Source organism: Dysidea avara, chromosome 1 (genome assembly GCF_963678975.1).
Source record: "Dysidea avara chromosome 1, odDysAvar1.4, whole genome shotgun sequence".
Classification (NCBI taxonomy): domain Eukaryota; kingdom Metazoa; phylum Porifera; class Demospongiae; order Dictyoceratida; family Dysideidae; genus Dysidea; species Dysidea avara.
Genome location: NC_089272.1, coordinates 33,683,502 through 33,699,209, shown reverse-complemented (window position 1 = coordinate 33,699,209; position 15,708 = coordinate 33,683,502). Strand labels below are relative to the sequence as shown.

The window sequence follows — 15,708 nt, the reverse complement described above, 5'->3', positions numbered from 1 at the left end:
GATTTTCGGAGTTTGTTTGTTGTGTATTTGTTTGCATTATTTTTGTATACTTCTGTTCATCCTTTACCTGGCTTGCTAGCTGAATTATTTCCATCTTCAGTTTTGCCAAAGGTCCAGCTTTTTTCTAAAAGAACTTACCCAGATAAAAGTCTGGCTATGGCCCTGTACTAACTTTATTGGATGAGGATTGTACATGCATAGACGTGGCCTGTCTTCTTAGTATAAAAGGTTGGTTGGTTACTTGAACACTCTGACATTTTCTACATGCCTTAGGCTTTTCAAAACCATAGGCTAATGTTGTCAGTACTAATCAGTTGTTAAAGTCTAAGCAGAACTCTTGTTACTGTAGTTGAAATTTGTGGTATACAATCTTAGAATAATAATAATAATCATAAATTCACTGTTCTAGGACTTAATTATTTAACCACATACATCTCTCTTAGCTATAATACTGTACTAATAGGGTACGCAAACCACACATGATGATACTTGAATACAAAAAGTGTGTGTTTATCAAGTTAGGGGCAATGGAACAGGCTAAAGAGTGTTGTGGGTAACTTTAACAGTGAAAGTAATAAGCTGAAGTTTTAAGCATACAACTAATAAAGATTTGGATGCAATCTGGGGACATGAAGGCTTATGTAGTACTGTGTACACATTGATGCAATGTCTATTGTGTACAATGCCCTGCTCAAAAAGGTTCTATATAGCTACAGTAGCTGCTGTATTGTGATTACACTGTCATGTTTTTGGTGTCTCAATGCACACTTTCATTCATTGAAAATTCATAATCTGAGCCTACAACATATTAAACACTGAATACAGAACAATTGTAATGAAGTTAAGTCTGTTTTTCTTTTTTAATTATGTGGGAGTCGAAACTGTAACTTGTTGAACCACAGCAAGGGATAATACAATGAGAAAACGCTATACTGATTGAGCTAGCTTTCTGATATATGCCAATATACATCTATCTATACCCAGTACTACGGATTTGTGAAAAGGAGTCTCCCACACTTCAGTTGTGTAAACCATATTTGTGACTGAATTTGACAAAACAAGGCTTCCACACATCCAATTGCAATTCTCTGACTTTAACCAACTGTAACGTGACTAGTCAGCAAGCTATTGTTGTAACATTTTCACACAATTCTTCCATAGCATGGTAAAATACCAGGTCAAAATGTGAAACTAATGGCATACTTCTACAATGAGTTATGGTACTTCAAAGTTATAAAAGTGGATGTGTGTGGAAGCCTTGTTTTGTCAAATTCGGTCACATTTATAGTTTAAAGGCCACACAAATTTCTCCATCATTCCATGAACTAACCACCCAAATTTAATTGATAGCTACAGTACCATCAAGTTGGCCATTTCTTTCATGCATTTCCTGTAACTGTAGCTTCAATTTCTTCAGCAATATTATAATGTTTAAGCTGTATTATGTATAGCTGTTAAATTTTTGCTCAACAGTATGAATTTCCTTGGTGCTTATAATGCAGATAATGAGCATATACTTACTACTTACTGTACGTTAAATCATATATCTGAATAAATCCGGTCCCTGTAGGACAAAATTACTGCACATAAATAGTATAAAGCTATTATGGTGTAATAGTTAGTCCTTTACTTCTAAGTAGTTCTATTAACTGATGATGGTTATCATATTGTTTAGTTCTGTAGAGAGCCTTTACAAACATTTCCTGTCCAGGTGGCCCTTTGTTGTCCAACTGTGATAAAAAGAACTGATTCTTTTCTGTTGGTGAATCTTTAGACTGGGGTCCCAGTTTTTCATATTCAACTTTAGTAAGCACTTTAAATGCAACTAAATATGCATATAATATGTTCATTCTAATCAAGTCTTCCATTTCTGGATAAAGGCTATTGATAACATCCATCAGACATTTGTTACTTTCATCAGATAAAATTATTATCGTAATTGGCTCTGTGTTTTCTGGAAAAAGAAATAAACTTAATGTTGTATGCAGCATGTAAATTATACATATATAGCTATTTGATGTACCCATGCATACTTTCACACCTCAGACCAAAGGGAAAATCCAATACATGTATCTAACATGATTAAAAGTACTGTAGTATATATTATGCCAGTATGTGTATAGCAAATGTGACTGTGTATCTCAATGAGACAGTACGTATGTTTCATTACATGGGAATCAGGAATTTGTGGGGTGACTAGTACACCATAGCTATATGCTAGCTAGCTAAACTCATAGTGTTTATTCTAGGATTACTTCTTTGGGTGGGGAGTTGGAATTTGTTTGCTGACTGGGTGAAAGTCTACAATACTGCACTTGTCCAAGGTTACAAGTTCACAACCATAACAGTTAAAATAGTCACAAGCAGTCAGGTCTGTGTTAAAAGTACTGATTTTTGTTGAACGGTTAAGGCCAGATCCTGTGGCTGGTATAGAGTTTAATGTATAAAATTTTATGTTGCTCATGCATGCACAATGAAATTATTTTTACACCATATTTAGTAATACAGTATGTAGCTATGTAATGTGTGTTGAACATAAAATAATTTGTATGATCATGGGATATTGCATTGGCTGTATGTACCAGTAGGCACTAGCAATATGAAATCAGCCCCCAAGAAAAAATTACATGTACATGTATATACAGTATCATAAAGGGCCATGGCTACACATAAAGGGCCATGGCTACACATAAAGGGCCATGGCTACACATAAAGGGCCATGGCTACACATAAAGTGCCATGGCTACACATATAGGGCCATGGCTACACATATAGGGCCATGGCTACACATATAGGGCCATGGCTACACATATAGGGCCATTCTCAAAAGAATCTTTTAATTATGAGATTACATATCTGAGGATGGTTGTGCTTGTTAATTTAAATATAAACTGGCTTAGAAATAATTATACACTTTCAGACAAAAACTTTAGTGAAAAGTTGAGTGTGCTGTATAAACTGGGCTCTCGGATACTTAGTAGCCATGCATAGGAACTTTTGATCATCGCAAGTTATATGTATTATAATACCTTAAACATGTTTTAAAATTAGACCATTCTGAAAGCATTAAAGGATTGTGTATGCAGTACTAGGGGTATACTGATAATCGGATCGGCTAAAATATCAGCCACCAATATGGTAATTTTTACTAATTCAGTACCGGTACAGAACAGTAGGAGGACCGATATTGCTACCGATATTAACTATACAGTAGCAATAGTTTGTACATAAACAGATATTATGTTGGTTTTCTATGTTATCCATGTGGCTATTTAGTGCCAATGACTTATTTTTCACTCTACAACAAGTGATATGCTATGAGAAGCCATACAAATACATATGATTTTACTATAGTGTTTGTTGCTGGAAAACTTTGTAATAAGAAGATTCATAGGATAACCAAGGAAACTTGCTGTACCTGTCCAGCTTCCTCACAAGCCATTAAAATGCATAGTGATGCAGAAGCATCTGCTTATGGCTTCATGGGAGTATACATAAAATGTTTGTGCCAGTGGGTGCCTAATTGTGTGGATTGCAATTGCACAATAGAAAACCAAGCTACCACCACAGGCAGAGTATAGCAATGAATACATGTACAATCATGTTGTAGGTAAATGTACACTTTTGTTTGCTTAAAACTGTAATGCAAGTGTCAGATTGACTATCGGTTATCGGCTTTTTTTAGTGGCATCAATTTCAGATATCGGTACAAGCCAAAAACCCATATCAGTACACCTCTATACAGTACATATTTTAAGTTAGGAAATGTTTACGTATTAGACTGCATGTTTCAGATTGAATCTGAGGGAATTTTTGATGTTCTTTTAATTTGTGCCACTTTAATATCATTCAGTATAATTGTAGTGTGATTTTCACTCACAAATTTAGGGAGGGTGTTTGGGGAACTAAATCCCCCCCCCCCCCCCCCCCCCTAACAGCTCTAGAATAAATACTGACTTGTGATGTCATATTACATAATTAGTTGAGCGTAAAAGGATACACAATAGTATGTTGTGTAGCCAAGGAAAGCCAATGTGTTTGGGCACTCAACAGACCAGTGTGGATTTTACAGGAACCAAGAAAATGCTATTTTCACACCTTTGTATTTCAGTAACAGCTAAATGGAAATAGCCCATTTTTCTGTAAAAATCCCAGGACATTTTCCATTTCAAATATGAGCTAAATCAGTCCAGTACAATCACTGTGAGATAAAAATAAACATGCATGAGAATTGAAAACATCAAAAAATTTCACAGTTCAAACCAGGGATCTGTGGCCCTCATGCTTCGGGTGTATATATCAGCAAAATTCTTTGCAGTGGTAGTATAATTATTACACAATATTATATCACAGCTCAATCCAAGAAATCATCAGATTTCTTGGATGTAATTTGCTATCTCTCCTCTGTTACAGTGTATAGTTACACTTCATGAGATTGATTTTAGGTATCTTTATTCAGATGATTGAAGCACTTTGAAGGAAGTTAATAGGTTAGCTTTGTACTACTGTTGTGACCATACTACCAGTATCATGTAACACAGATGGTACATACTGTGTACGGTAATCATTTGTGACTTTTACAGTGAGAGCATACAGAAAACTTGGAGTTCAATTGTTTATTAAAATAGATAATTACTGACTGTACAACTGTTAAAATGGTTCATTTGTCCCAAAAGTTAACTGCATGCATTTGTATCACACATCATGGGCTAGATGTGGTGAGCAAACAACCACAGGACATTGAAGTGTTACTTCATAAGTGTAGCTAAGAACTCTCTTTAACACTCCTGAATAAAATAATTATAGTATGGATATATTTTCAACACTGATGTTATTCAACATCAAGCCAGGAATCAGTATTTATCAATATGGAAAAAAAATTATTATTAACCTGTTAACCTTCTTTACTCTTTATTTCAGCCAATGAAATAAGGACACAATCCTAATTAACCAAGACTTAATGAAATAATCAGTCTCAACAAAAGTTCAAAATATATAAAGTTAAATAACAAACTCTTGGTTTCATGAAGTGCGACTGTATTACATAGAAGAGAGAGATAACAAAGCGTATTATGAAAATCCAATAATTTTTTTTTGGAATAATCCTTATACATAATAATTATTGTGCACAGTTATGCAGTGAAGTATGCATACATGTGACATTAAAATTAGCACGTCTCATTAACATTCCTGTACCAGTACAAATGCAATGTGTGATATGTATGTACACTGCATGGGATATCTACACTGGCCTTTTCTCTTTGATCTGAAGTGTTGAAGTGGTACAGTACATGTATGTACATATGGAAACAGTTCAAGTAGTAATGGAATCTTAAGCATTTTACTATATTTGAAGTTTGACCAAAAATAGAGTGAAGTAATATTAACAGTGAAATCTGTTTATATAAGCCTGTCACAAAATTTCACTCACAGCTTGCTGGTTGCTTTGTATACTTACATAAAGCAATGCAAAGTTAATAATATAATTCTGGTCCTACCAATTCCCCACAATTGACCAGGTGACCAGGCTTGTTTTTATTTATACTTTTTGATGTGATACACTACATTTGACATAGCAGTACATGGAATTATAGGGAAATACAAAGTTAATGTACAAAGTACATCTTTTGTGCGTGCAATATGTGAAACCTTTCAACAGATATAAAATATAATATTATGTAAATGTACAGTGATTATGCAATTCATTCAACAAAAAATGACCAGGAATGGAACCAGAAACAATTAAATTAATTTTTCATGGCCTAATAAAGTATACACACTTAGGAACTTACAGCCTTTTTAGAGAAGTGGCCTTTCTATACAGATCATGTAGGAAACAGTCATGTAAGTCATGCAACTTGTAACATGGTTTCTTCACATTTTTCAGAACATAAATATAATTATTACATGTTTATACATACTACCCACACTACTTACCAAGTACAGTGAGTGTAGCATAGTTTGAATGTTTATTCCCATTCTCATTACTGGCTACACACCGGTATTTACCACCATGTGTTGGTAGAAGATTTTCAATAATCAGAGTGTTATTGTTTTCTTTAGCATCAGGAGGAATATCACTGTTCTCCTTCTCCCATTGATATGATAAGGCATCATTAGCCTCACAAAATAGTTTTACACTTGTGGCATCACACAAGTGAATTGTAATATCCATTGGATGCACAGTGAAAATAGGTAGCGTTCCTAACAACAGTATACACTGTATTAATCTATGTGCAGTATGTCAATATAAAATATTATATCGCTTAATTGAAAATGGTATCACATGCTCACTATACTACTACCAGTACCTGAATATGATTAACACCACTAACTATTAGTATAGTACGAGGCAGATTTCACTTGCTACTGCCTTGAAGAGCACAGAAGGATGACATTGTAGACTAAGTATAATTGCATGTATTGTGAAGTGTGGATGGTTATATAAACAAGCTGCTTTGACAGAATCCATTTTGCCTCGCCATTTTCATAGAACTCATTACAATCTTATGAAGTCATTTCAGCTTCACTTCTACAAACTTTGCTTCCATGTGCACCACACCATGTACTGTAGGTTTCTGTACCACCTTTGTTTACATAACGATATATGACTATTTAGAACGTACCTTTATAACAGTTTAGAAGTCAAATTGATAGCTACAGTACAGTATTTCTTTAATTACAACTTTGCTCAAGCTCATTGTTCCTATACCACTGTTTACTATTCTTGTAACTCAGCATGGAGTAACTGTAAGCTTTAACGTAATTCTAAGGAGTTAAACAAAGCTAGCATGCAGTACTTTATCCACAGGTTCTAAACCCTCTCCCTATTAAGAGTTGTATATCTACATATACCTAAAATAAAAATCAGCCGTACAACCAGATAAAATGTTGAAAATTAGTATTTCTTGTATGCCAAGATATTTCACCCATTCCTGCCTCATCAAACCAAAATCCCAAACAATATATTATTACTAGTATTTTATGCATCTCCGAGGTATGGTTCGTTTCCATTTTTGGATGTTTATTGACCTCACATTTTCATCCACAATTGGATGATTATTGCAAAGGAACAAAATCATCCAAAAGTGGATGATTATTGCTCATATCTCTATATAGTGAGAGATTTATGCAACAATCATCCAAATTTGGATGTTTCTTGCCATCCAATATTGGAATACATTTGTCGCTATCCAAATTTGGATGTTTCTTGCCATCCAATATTGGAATACATTTGTCGCCATCCAAATTTGGATGTTTCTAGCCATCCAATATTGGAATACATTTCTGGTCATCCAAATTTGGATGTTTCTTGCCATCCAATATTGGAATACATTTTTACAAGATTCTTGCAACCTCCAAAGGTGATAATTTATGACAATGCATGTAAGTTGCATCAATACATCTTGAACAGAGAGCCAGATCATTTTAAATCCACTAAGTTTTTGATAGACAGGTTTCACTGGAAAGGCCATGTAGGTTGCTCTAGTGGATACAATCTTAAGAATTATTCAACCTTTGATATGACTGCAATAAATTCTCAAGTAAATGAACAAGCAAATGCTGGACTCCAACGAATAAAATCACACGTTTCCTACATGAAAGAAGACAACTTCGTGTTTCATATCAAGCTGTTTCTTGCATTAACAAATAATAGAAAACAGCAAATATAGACAGGAAAGTCATGTGTACATATACGTAGGTCAGAAATTATGGTCTGAAAAATCGCACAGTATGATCATTTACATGCATTGTATAACATGTATTGTATGTTGTGATTGAAAAAGAATGGACTTTTTCACTAGGTTTGTGGTAGTACTGTTTAAGTAATTTTTACCCCTATAATAGCTAAAAAAAGTCATCGCCATCAAAAATCACCTAGAAATATTATGCACAGCAAAAATTAGCATTAAACGCAAGACAACAATTGTATTCGGTGGAATATTTAAATTTAAGAAGTTGCTAATTCTTAAATTTGGTCTGCCTCACCAGTCGCAAGGCTAGAGACCAAAACAAAGCAGCTTATGGTCACCATTTTATTTCACAACAGTTAGCTCACCGGTGGCATGTGCCTTTTCTGGTTACAAAGAATATCCACCTTCTGCACTTTGCTTCTCTTCTCCTCTTCAATCACATGGTTGTCTTCTTCAAGCAAGGAAACCATATTCATGCACTAATTTTCTGTATCGACACCTTCCTTAGAGGAGCGTTTTAGTTTTTGTCACCACAAAACCATTTCTCAAGTGTTTATATTCTACTAGTAGAATAAGAAGCAATATCATTAAGTGTGGTAGGGTCATGGATAGTAATTTTGCTGTTTTCGTTGCTTTCTATTGTTTGTTAATGCAAGAAACAGCTTGATATGAAACACAAAATTGTCTTTTTTCATGTAGGTTTATTAAGTGCGGTAGGTTCATGGCAGTGATTGTCAAGGTTCATGATTCTTGCCAAAAATACGCATCAAAAACAGACTTGCAAACTCATTGCGTCATTCCATTATGTAGTTCTAAAAGATAGTAAGTCACTCTTCTGAATGTAAATACATGAAATTAGCAGGGAGAAAGACATCTTGATTGCCTGTCTAGGCCTAATCATGGACTTTTTCACCTTTCTGTACTTTTTCAAAACATCTTTAACCAGGCTGTGGAGCCAGGTGTCTTACAGACCTTCAGCACTTGTTAAGTGCTGTAAAGCATTAAAATAAATAGATTCAGCAGCATTGTATGACTAAAGTTAAGCACGATTCCGCCCATATTTTGTGTACATGTGTGTGTGGCTATAATGGGAACTAAAATGTATGCACTCAGTGGCATTGTGCTACTACCAGTATCTTCTTGTTTCATTATTGTGATCCCTACTCATGGTGAAAAATTTCTAATCCAAAAAGTTGGAGAAACTCATAGGATGCTTTTTGGGCCATTTTGAAGTAGAATGCACTCAGTGGCACTGTGTTGCTATCTTCTTGTTTCAGTGCTTTTATTATTGTGATCCCTACACATACTGAAAATTCCACAGAAACTGATCATCTGCAGCTGTATGCTACCAATCTCACTTAAAATAATTGAGGTTTCAATAACCTCTATTTGGGGGACTCCAATGTTTTTGAGTACTGTTTCTATGGGCCGTAAATGGAGGTCGACTTGTTAGTGTACTACAGGAAGAAGATATCGAGCTAAAACTAACAGGTACAGCTATAAGGCAATAACACAATTTTTTTTACTCGGGTTTAAATTTTTCGCCTGTTTTTCCGAGTAGAGGTAAATTAACATTTCTTTAACAATACCTGGTGATTTCATTTCGAAATTATCTCTAGAAGTCGCATGATAGGTCCTTAGAAGTATTCTTCGTGGGAAGCTGTACTCGAAAACGTAAGAGTCCCCTAAATAGAGTTTGCAAGACGTCATTTCGGAAATAGTCTATATTGGATGGCAAGAACCATCTAATTTTGGAAAGCAAAACTTACATTCCAATAATGGATAGTAAGAAACATCCATTTTTGGAAAGCAAAACTTATATTTCAATATTGGATGGCAAAAACCATGCGATTTTGGAAGGCGGAAGTTACATTCCAATATTGGATTGCAAGAAACATCCAATTTTGGACGACAGAAATTACATTCCAATATTGGATGGCAAGAAACATCCAATTTTGGAAGGCAGAAATTACATTCCAATATAGGATGGCAAGAAACATCCAATTTTGGACGACAGAAATTACATTCCAATATAGGATGGCAAGAAACATCCGATTTTGGACGACAGAAATTGCATTCCAATATTGGATGGCAAGAAACATCCAATTTTGGAAGGCAGAAGTTACATTCCAATATTGGATGGCAAGAAACATCCAATTTTGGACGACAGAAATTACATTCCAATATTGGATGGCAAGAAACATCCGATTTTGGAAGGCAAAGTTTACATTCCAATATTGGATGGTTAGAAACATCCGATTTTGGAAGGCTAAGTTTACATTCCAATATTGGATGGTTAGAAACATCCGATTTTGGATGCTTCTTGCATACATCTCTCACTATATAGTGAATCAAGCAAATATCATCCACTTTTGGATGATATTTGCTTACATAAGCACTCACTATATAGAGAATCAAGCAATAATCATCCACTTTTGGATGATGTTTGCTTATGTAACTATAAGAGAGATGAGTAATAATCATCCAAAATGGATGATTTAGTGAAGCATCATCCATATTTGGATGAAAATGTGAGGTCAAAAAGCATCCGATTTTGGAATTTGACTATACCTGGAGGTGCATCTCCACATCCAGAGGTTCCCATACAAGCAAGCTTACATTCCACTCAAGTCCAGTATCTGAATATTATATCCAAGCACCTCACATTGGTATTAGTATTATTATCAATTTTGTCAAAATGACAGGGTCGTACAGAAGGACAAGCCTGTAAACATACTCCCCACAATTAAACATACATACAGTAAATGCATACGAATACAACTAAGATGAGACAAATAGCTAATAACAGAGCAATACACAACAGGACAAAAAAGAGAAAGTTATTTGAATAGAAATCGGCGAAGGGCAGCACAGAATAGATTTGACTTCTTAATATGTAGGATGGAATGTAGTATGGTGTTCCAAAGAAAAGGGCTGTTTACAAAAAAGAGAAGCGATATGAATTAATAGTAGATACAATTGAAAGAATCAAAGGAAGTTTAATGATCTAGAAGCCTTACAGTAGCTGAAACATATTTACAATGTTCATTCCAATTGAGTTTGGAGTCAACAAGTACACCAAAGGTATCGTACTACAGGATGATGTGAAATAGCTGAGATACATATCATTTATGGTGTACTAACCAGCATCAGCTGTTGGGTACTGTATTTGACATGCTAAACTAGTACTCCTATTGGCTGCCTCCTTCACATTAGTCTTAAGAAAAATCCAAATAATTCAAACACCTTATCCTGTAGTTATTGTTCTGCCCTACATTGTTACATTAATTTTCCTTAAAACTTCACAGTGTATTAATAATGTGTTCAAATTACTAACTTTGTTAGACATTTTAATGGCAACTTCACAATTATTTTCCAAACTTCCAGGTAGCTACCACTTACATTAGTACTATAAATCAATAGCAATAGGATTGGTAAAAGTATAGAGGACAAAATCATATAGATTTATATGTAATCTAAAGTCAGGATGCACAAGTTGATATTGTGCTACTGTACTTATAAAAATTTCAAGGCACAGCCATTTATTTGGTTGATGTTGTTTATTCTGACTAAATAGATGAATTCAGGTGGCCAATTAATACTGTAAGCAAAGGCATACCAGTGGGTCCAGATGGTTTGGACGAACCCCCCTTTTTAGAGACAATTTTTTTAAATTAACAAACTTACAGCCCTGGAGCACTCTGGTACTATATACTTTTGAGGATTACATGTACATCACACTAATTCTGGTTTATAAATGATGAATCGAGTATTGCATCATGTGACCGGTTGTGCATGTTATGCATGGTGGAAATTGTGGAAGACTAATGTGAAATTAGAGATGAGCAGCCAAAAAAACTTCAGTGGTCGTGCTGCACATGTGTAAAGTTAACTGCTGAATGCAGGGTAGTTCATGCATATTTGCACTGTGAATGCTTATGTTTTTGAAATATGGTGGGTACGTGATATATTTGAGCACAACAGTTGAGATGCCTGAAGTTACAATTCTTCATTGGTTATTCACTATTAACAGGAGGACCAAGAATGATGTTTATACCGGGTTTATACTGGGAAGAAAGTTTTGCCAACTAGCTACAGGCTGTGCTGAGTGACTCGAGTATTGAGGGTGCCAGTTGCTAGAGAATCATGTTGGCTACAATAGCAGTATATTATTTGGATTATTTAGTATTACCATATGTCTATAAACTGCATAGTGTAGGTTTTAGCTAGTTTGATGCACAAACAGCATGCACCTTTAAACGCTACTGCCTAAGGGCACATTTTTGTGCATGCATTGTACATGTTTTTGTTCAAAATGGTCCAGGAGAAGCACCCACTCCCCCCTCCACCCCCCCTTCCCCCCAAGGCAGATCCGAACACCCTTTTTTATAAGTCATAATTCATTAACTATGGAAACTTGAATGGACACAAGCAATGCTGAGAAACTATCTGGTTTTTCCTCATTAGTACATATTCTCCTCACTATTACAATAATGGTTTAATCCAATTTTACAGTTTGTCAATGGTGTTTCTTATAAATTCTCTTGGCTATTAAGCCTTGAGTCCGCTCCATTAAAAGTTTGGTGGTTGCTCTGTATAATTATAGTACAGGATATGCAACTTGCAGTAAAATCATAGAAATGGCCTTTACAGGATCATGTAGGAAACAGTCAGGTCAGTCACACTAAGGTGTTTGTAACTGATGGAAGGTGGGCTATTACAATTTTTGTGTGAATAAGATTAGCATGGTTGTACAAGGGGTAGGTGTAACATGGTTTCTTGTATAGTGTCATATTTTCAGAACATAAATATAATTATTACATGTTTATACATACTACTTACACTACTTACCAAGTACAGTGAGTGTAGCAAAGTTTGAAGGTTTATTCCCATTCTCATTGCTGGCTACACACCGGTATTTACCACCATGTGTTGGTAGAAGATTTTCAATAATCAGAGTGTTATTGTTTTCTTTAGCATCAGGAGGAATATCACCATTCTGTTTCTCCCATTGATACGATAAGGCGTAATCAACCTCACAAAATAATTCTACACTAATTGTGGTATCACTCAAGTGAATTGTAATATCCATTGGTTGCACAGTGAAAACAGGTAGCATTCCTAATAACAGCATACACTGTTTAATCTACGTATATAAGCTATTGGTATAATATTAAGTCCCTAAATTGTATATTTACCTATGATCACTTTACAGTACAGGTGCTGAAGGTCTGTAATTATAAGACAAATGGTCCTACACCTGTTTAAAGATGTTACATATAATTTAGTAGGAATTGAAAATGGCATCACATCCCCTAAATATGTCCTCATATTGTAGTATAATTGTATATCTTGTGAAGTATTATTGTTACAGTATCTTCTGAAGTATGGAAGTTGAAGTAATGAAGATTTCCTGGCCTCTCCCATAAAAGAAACTCATCCTATGGAGCCATTTCAATATTGTTTCGGCAAACTTTGGTTCCACATACACTACACCATGTAGGTTTCTGTAGCCCTTTGTTTTCATAACAATATGTGACTATTTAGAATCCCTTGAACACACATCGATAGTTACAGTATTTCCTTAGTTACAACTTTGCTCAAGTTCATCGTTCTATGCCGTTACTTTTCTATTCTTGTCAGGGGCATACACAGGAATTTTGAAAAGGGGTTTCCACTACAGCTAAGTGACTGTTATATTAGAATAGTTTATATTATTTGACTGCTCTATTAGAGTATCTCAATCTTTTCACCAAAATCATAATTCAGAACAATGGTATAAGTGTTGCTATCATGTTAGAAACTATTACTTAGTTTATAATGTGTCCTGTTCCTGATAGATTCCAGATTCTGGAAACCTGAAGTTTCAATTTCTTAATGTTTCAAGTAGTGTGTAAAATCCAAAGGGTTTCCTGAAACCCCTGGAAACCCCCCTCGGTATGCCCCTGCTTGTGTCTCAGCATGAGTGATGTATTGAGTAACTGTTCATCTTTCAACTTTAATCTGACAAGGAGTTAAACAAGGCTGGTAGGACAGTGGTATGTCAGGTTCTAAACCCTCTCCCTTAAGAGTTGTGTATCTATAGATACCTAAACATAAACACCATGAGCTTGTACAATGCATAACATCAACAGGGTCAGCTCATTTTTGTTACAATAGCACTAACCAAAGAATAATGATCTCACAGATGAGACCCCTTCTCTATAAAATCTATATGGTTTGTAGATATGATTTGTAGTATACTATCACACATTACTGTATAGCATACAGTAGAAAGGCTTTCCACTGTTACTACCCATTACATGCTTTTATTGTGTCCAGTATTAAAGAAATGACGTTCAGAACATTCACAGCTATAAATAGAGAACACGACCAAAATTCAACCATACAGCCAGTTAATATGTTGAAATCAGTTGTTTTTTCATGCGGAGATATTTCATTTGCACTCCTGCCTAATGTCAAACAATTTAAACACCACAGATAATTACTATACTTTATGCATCTCCCTATAGCCAAAGGTTTTCATACAAGCAACACTCATTTTGTGTTAGTCTCACAAATGTAGTTAAACAAGTACAAGAAAAAATAGGAATTTTAATTTTGAATAGGGACAGTGTATAGTACTGCAATAAAAAGCACTGAAGCAAGCTGGATCGGAGTAGTACGTACTGTAATGTCCAAATACTATAAAACAATAAGAAGTGAATATCCCTACTGTGCTACACTCAAAATGCACAGTAGGGATATTTGCTCCTTATTGTTTTGTAGAATTTGGGCATTACATACTACTCCAATCCAGCTTGTTTTTTATTGAAGAATTATATGCTGTCTCTACTCTAATTTAAAATTCCTGATTTTTCTTATACTTGTTAGTGAACTTTTTTTTCACTACTAAATACCCTGCTTTTCACAAAACCAGTCACAGTATTATTATTTGAGTTAATCACAGCACTATTTACAGTATTATGCAAGCAATCAACTAGTATAACATACCACTATATAACTTGCTAAACAGTGGTAAACTGGATTTTTGTACCCAGTATCTGAATACATCCAAGCACCTCACATAGGTACATAAATTATTTATGGTGTAATAACCAGAATGAGCTACAGTTGTATTGGACAACTTATTATAATAATAGTACTTCTTTTGGCTGCCTCCTTCAAACCAGCCTCTTAGGAAATCTATGTTCAAGATCCAAAAAATTCAAACACATAGTAATTCTTCTTCCCTACATGTTACATTTCCTTACAATTCACAGAGTATTTGTATTAATGTCAATTAATTTCATTCAAATTTACTAATTCTGTTAGAAGTTCCAATGGCAACTTCTTACCCAATCTTCCGGGTATATAGCTAGAACTTACATTAGTAAATCAATAGCAATATATATATATACAGGAGCGATCAAAAAGTAGAGAACAAAATCATATGGATTTGTAATCCAATGTCAAGTTGTACAAGTTGATGTTGTGGTACTTATAAAACTTCAAGGTAGAGCCATTTGTTCGGTTGATGTTGTTTTTTTCTGACTAAATTAATAAATTCAGATAGTCAATTACTATCCCCACAGGAAACAAAGGCATAGCCAGTAAGTTCAGATGGTTTGGACAAACCTTCCTTTTTAGAGGCAATCTTTTTAAATTAAAAATCACACCAAACTTACAGCCTTGAAGCACTCCTGTACTACTGTACTTTTGAGAATTACATGTACATTACACTAATTCTGGATTATCAATGATGAGTCAAGCATTGCATCAATCAGTTGTGCATGTGATGTATGGTGGAAATGGCGGATGGAAGGTACATGTAAGGTGTTATGACGTTTTTATGAAAGAGATTAGAATAGTTGCACAAGGGGTAGTTATGCTACACTGTCACATGTTCAGAGGATAAATCTCACTATTATACATACAGTACTACTCACACTACTTACCAAGTACAGTGAGTGTAGCATAGTTTGAAGGTTTATTCCCATTCTCATTACTGGCTACACACCGGTATTTACCACCA

At 34.9% G+C, this 15,708-nt stretch overlaps 1 protein-coding gene across 1 annotated transcript in view; it reads right to left on the bottom strand.

Annotated features, from left to right (window-relative positions):
• Positions 1–1,546: 1,546 nt before the first annotated feature.
• Positions 1,547–15,708, bottom strand: part of LOC136262615 (uncharacterized) — a 33,794-nt gene continuing 19,632 nt past the window's right edge. Inside the window, exons 9-11 of the mRNA XM_066057007.1 lie at positions 12,546–12,815; positions 5,938–6,204; positions 1,547–1,954 (exon numbers count right to left, since the gene is read on the bottom strand). Coding sequence (XP_065913079.1) covers positions 1,605–1,954; positions 5,938–6,204; positions 12,546–12,815 — 887 coding nt within the window. The 3' untranslated portion in view covers positions 1,547–1,604. The remainder of the gene's footprint in view (positions 1,955–5,937; positions 6,205–12,545; positions 12,816–15,708) is intronic.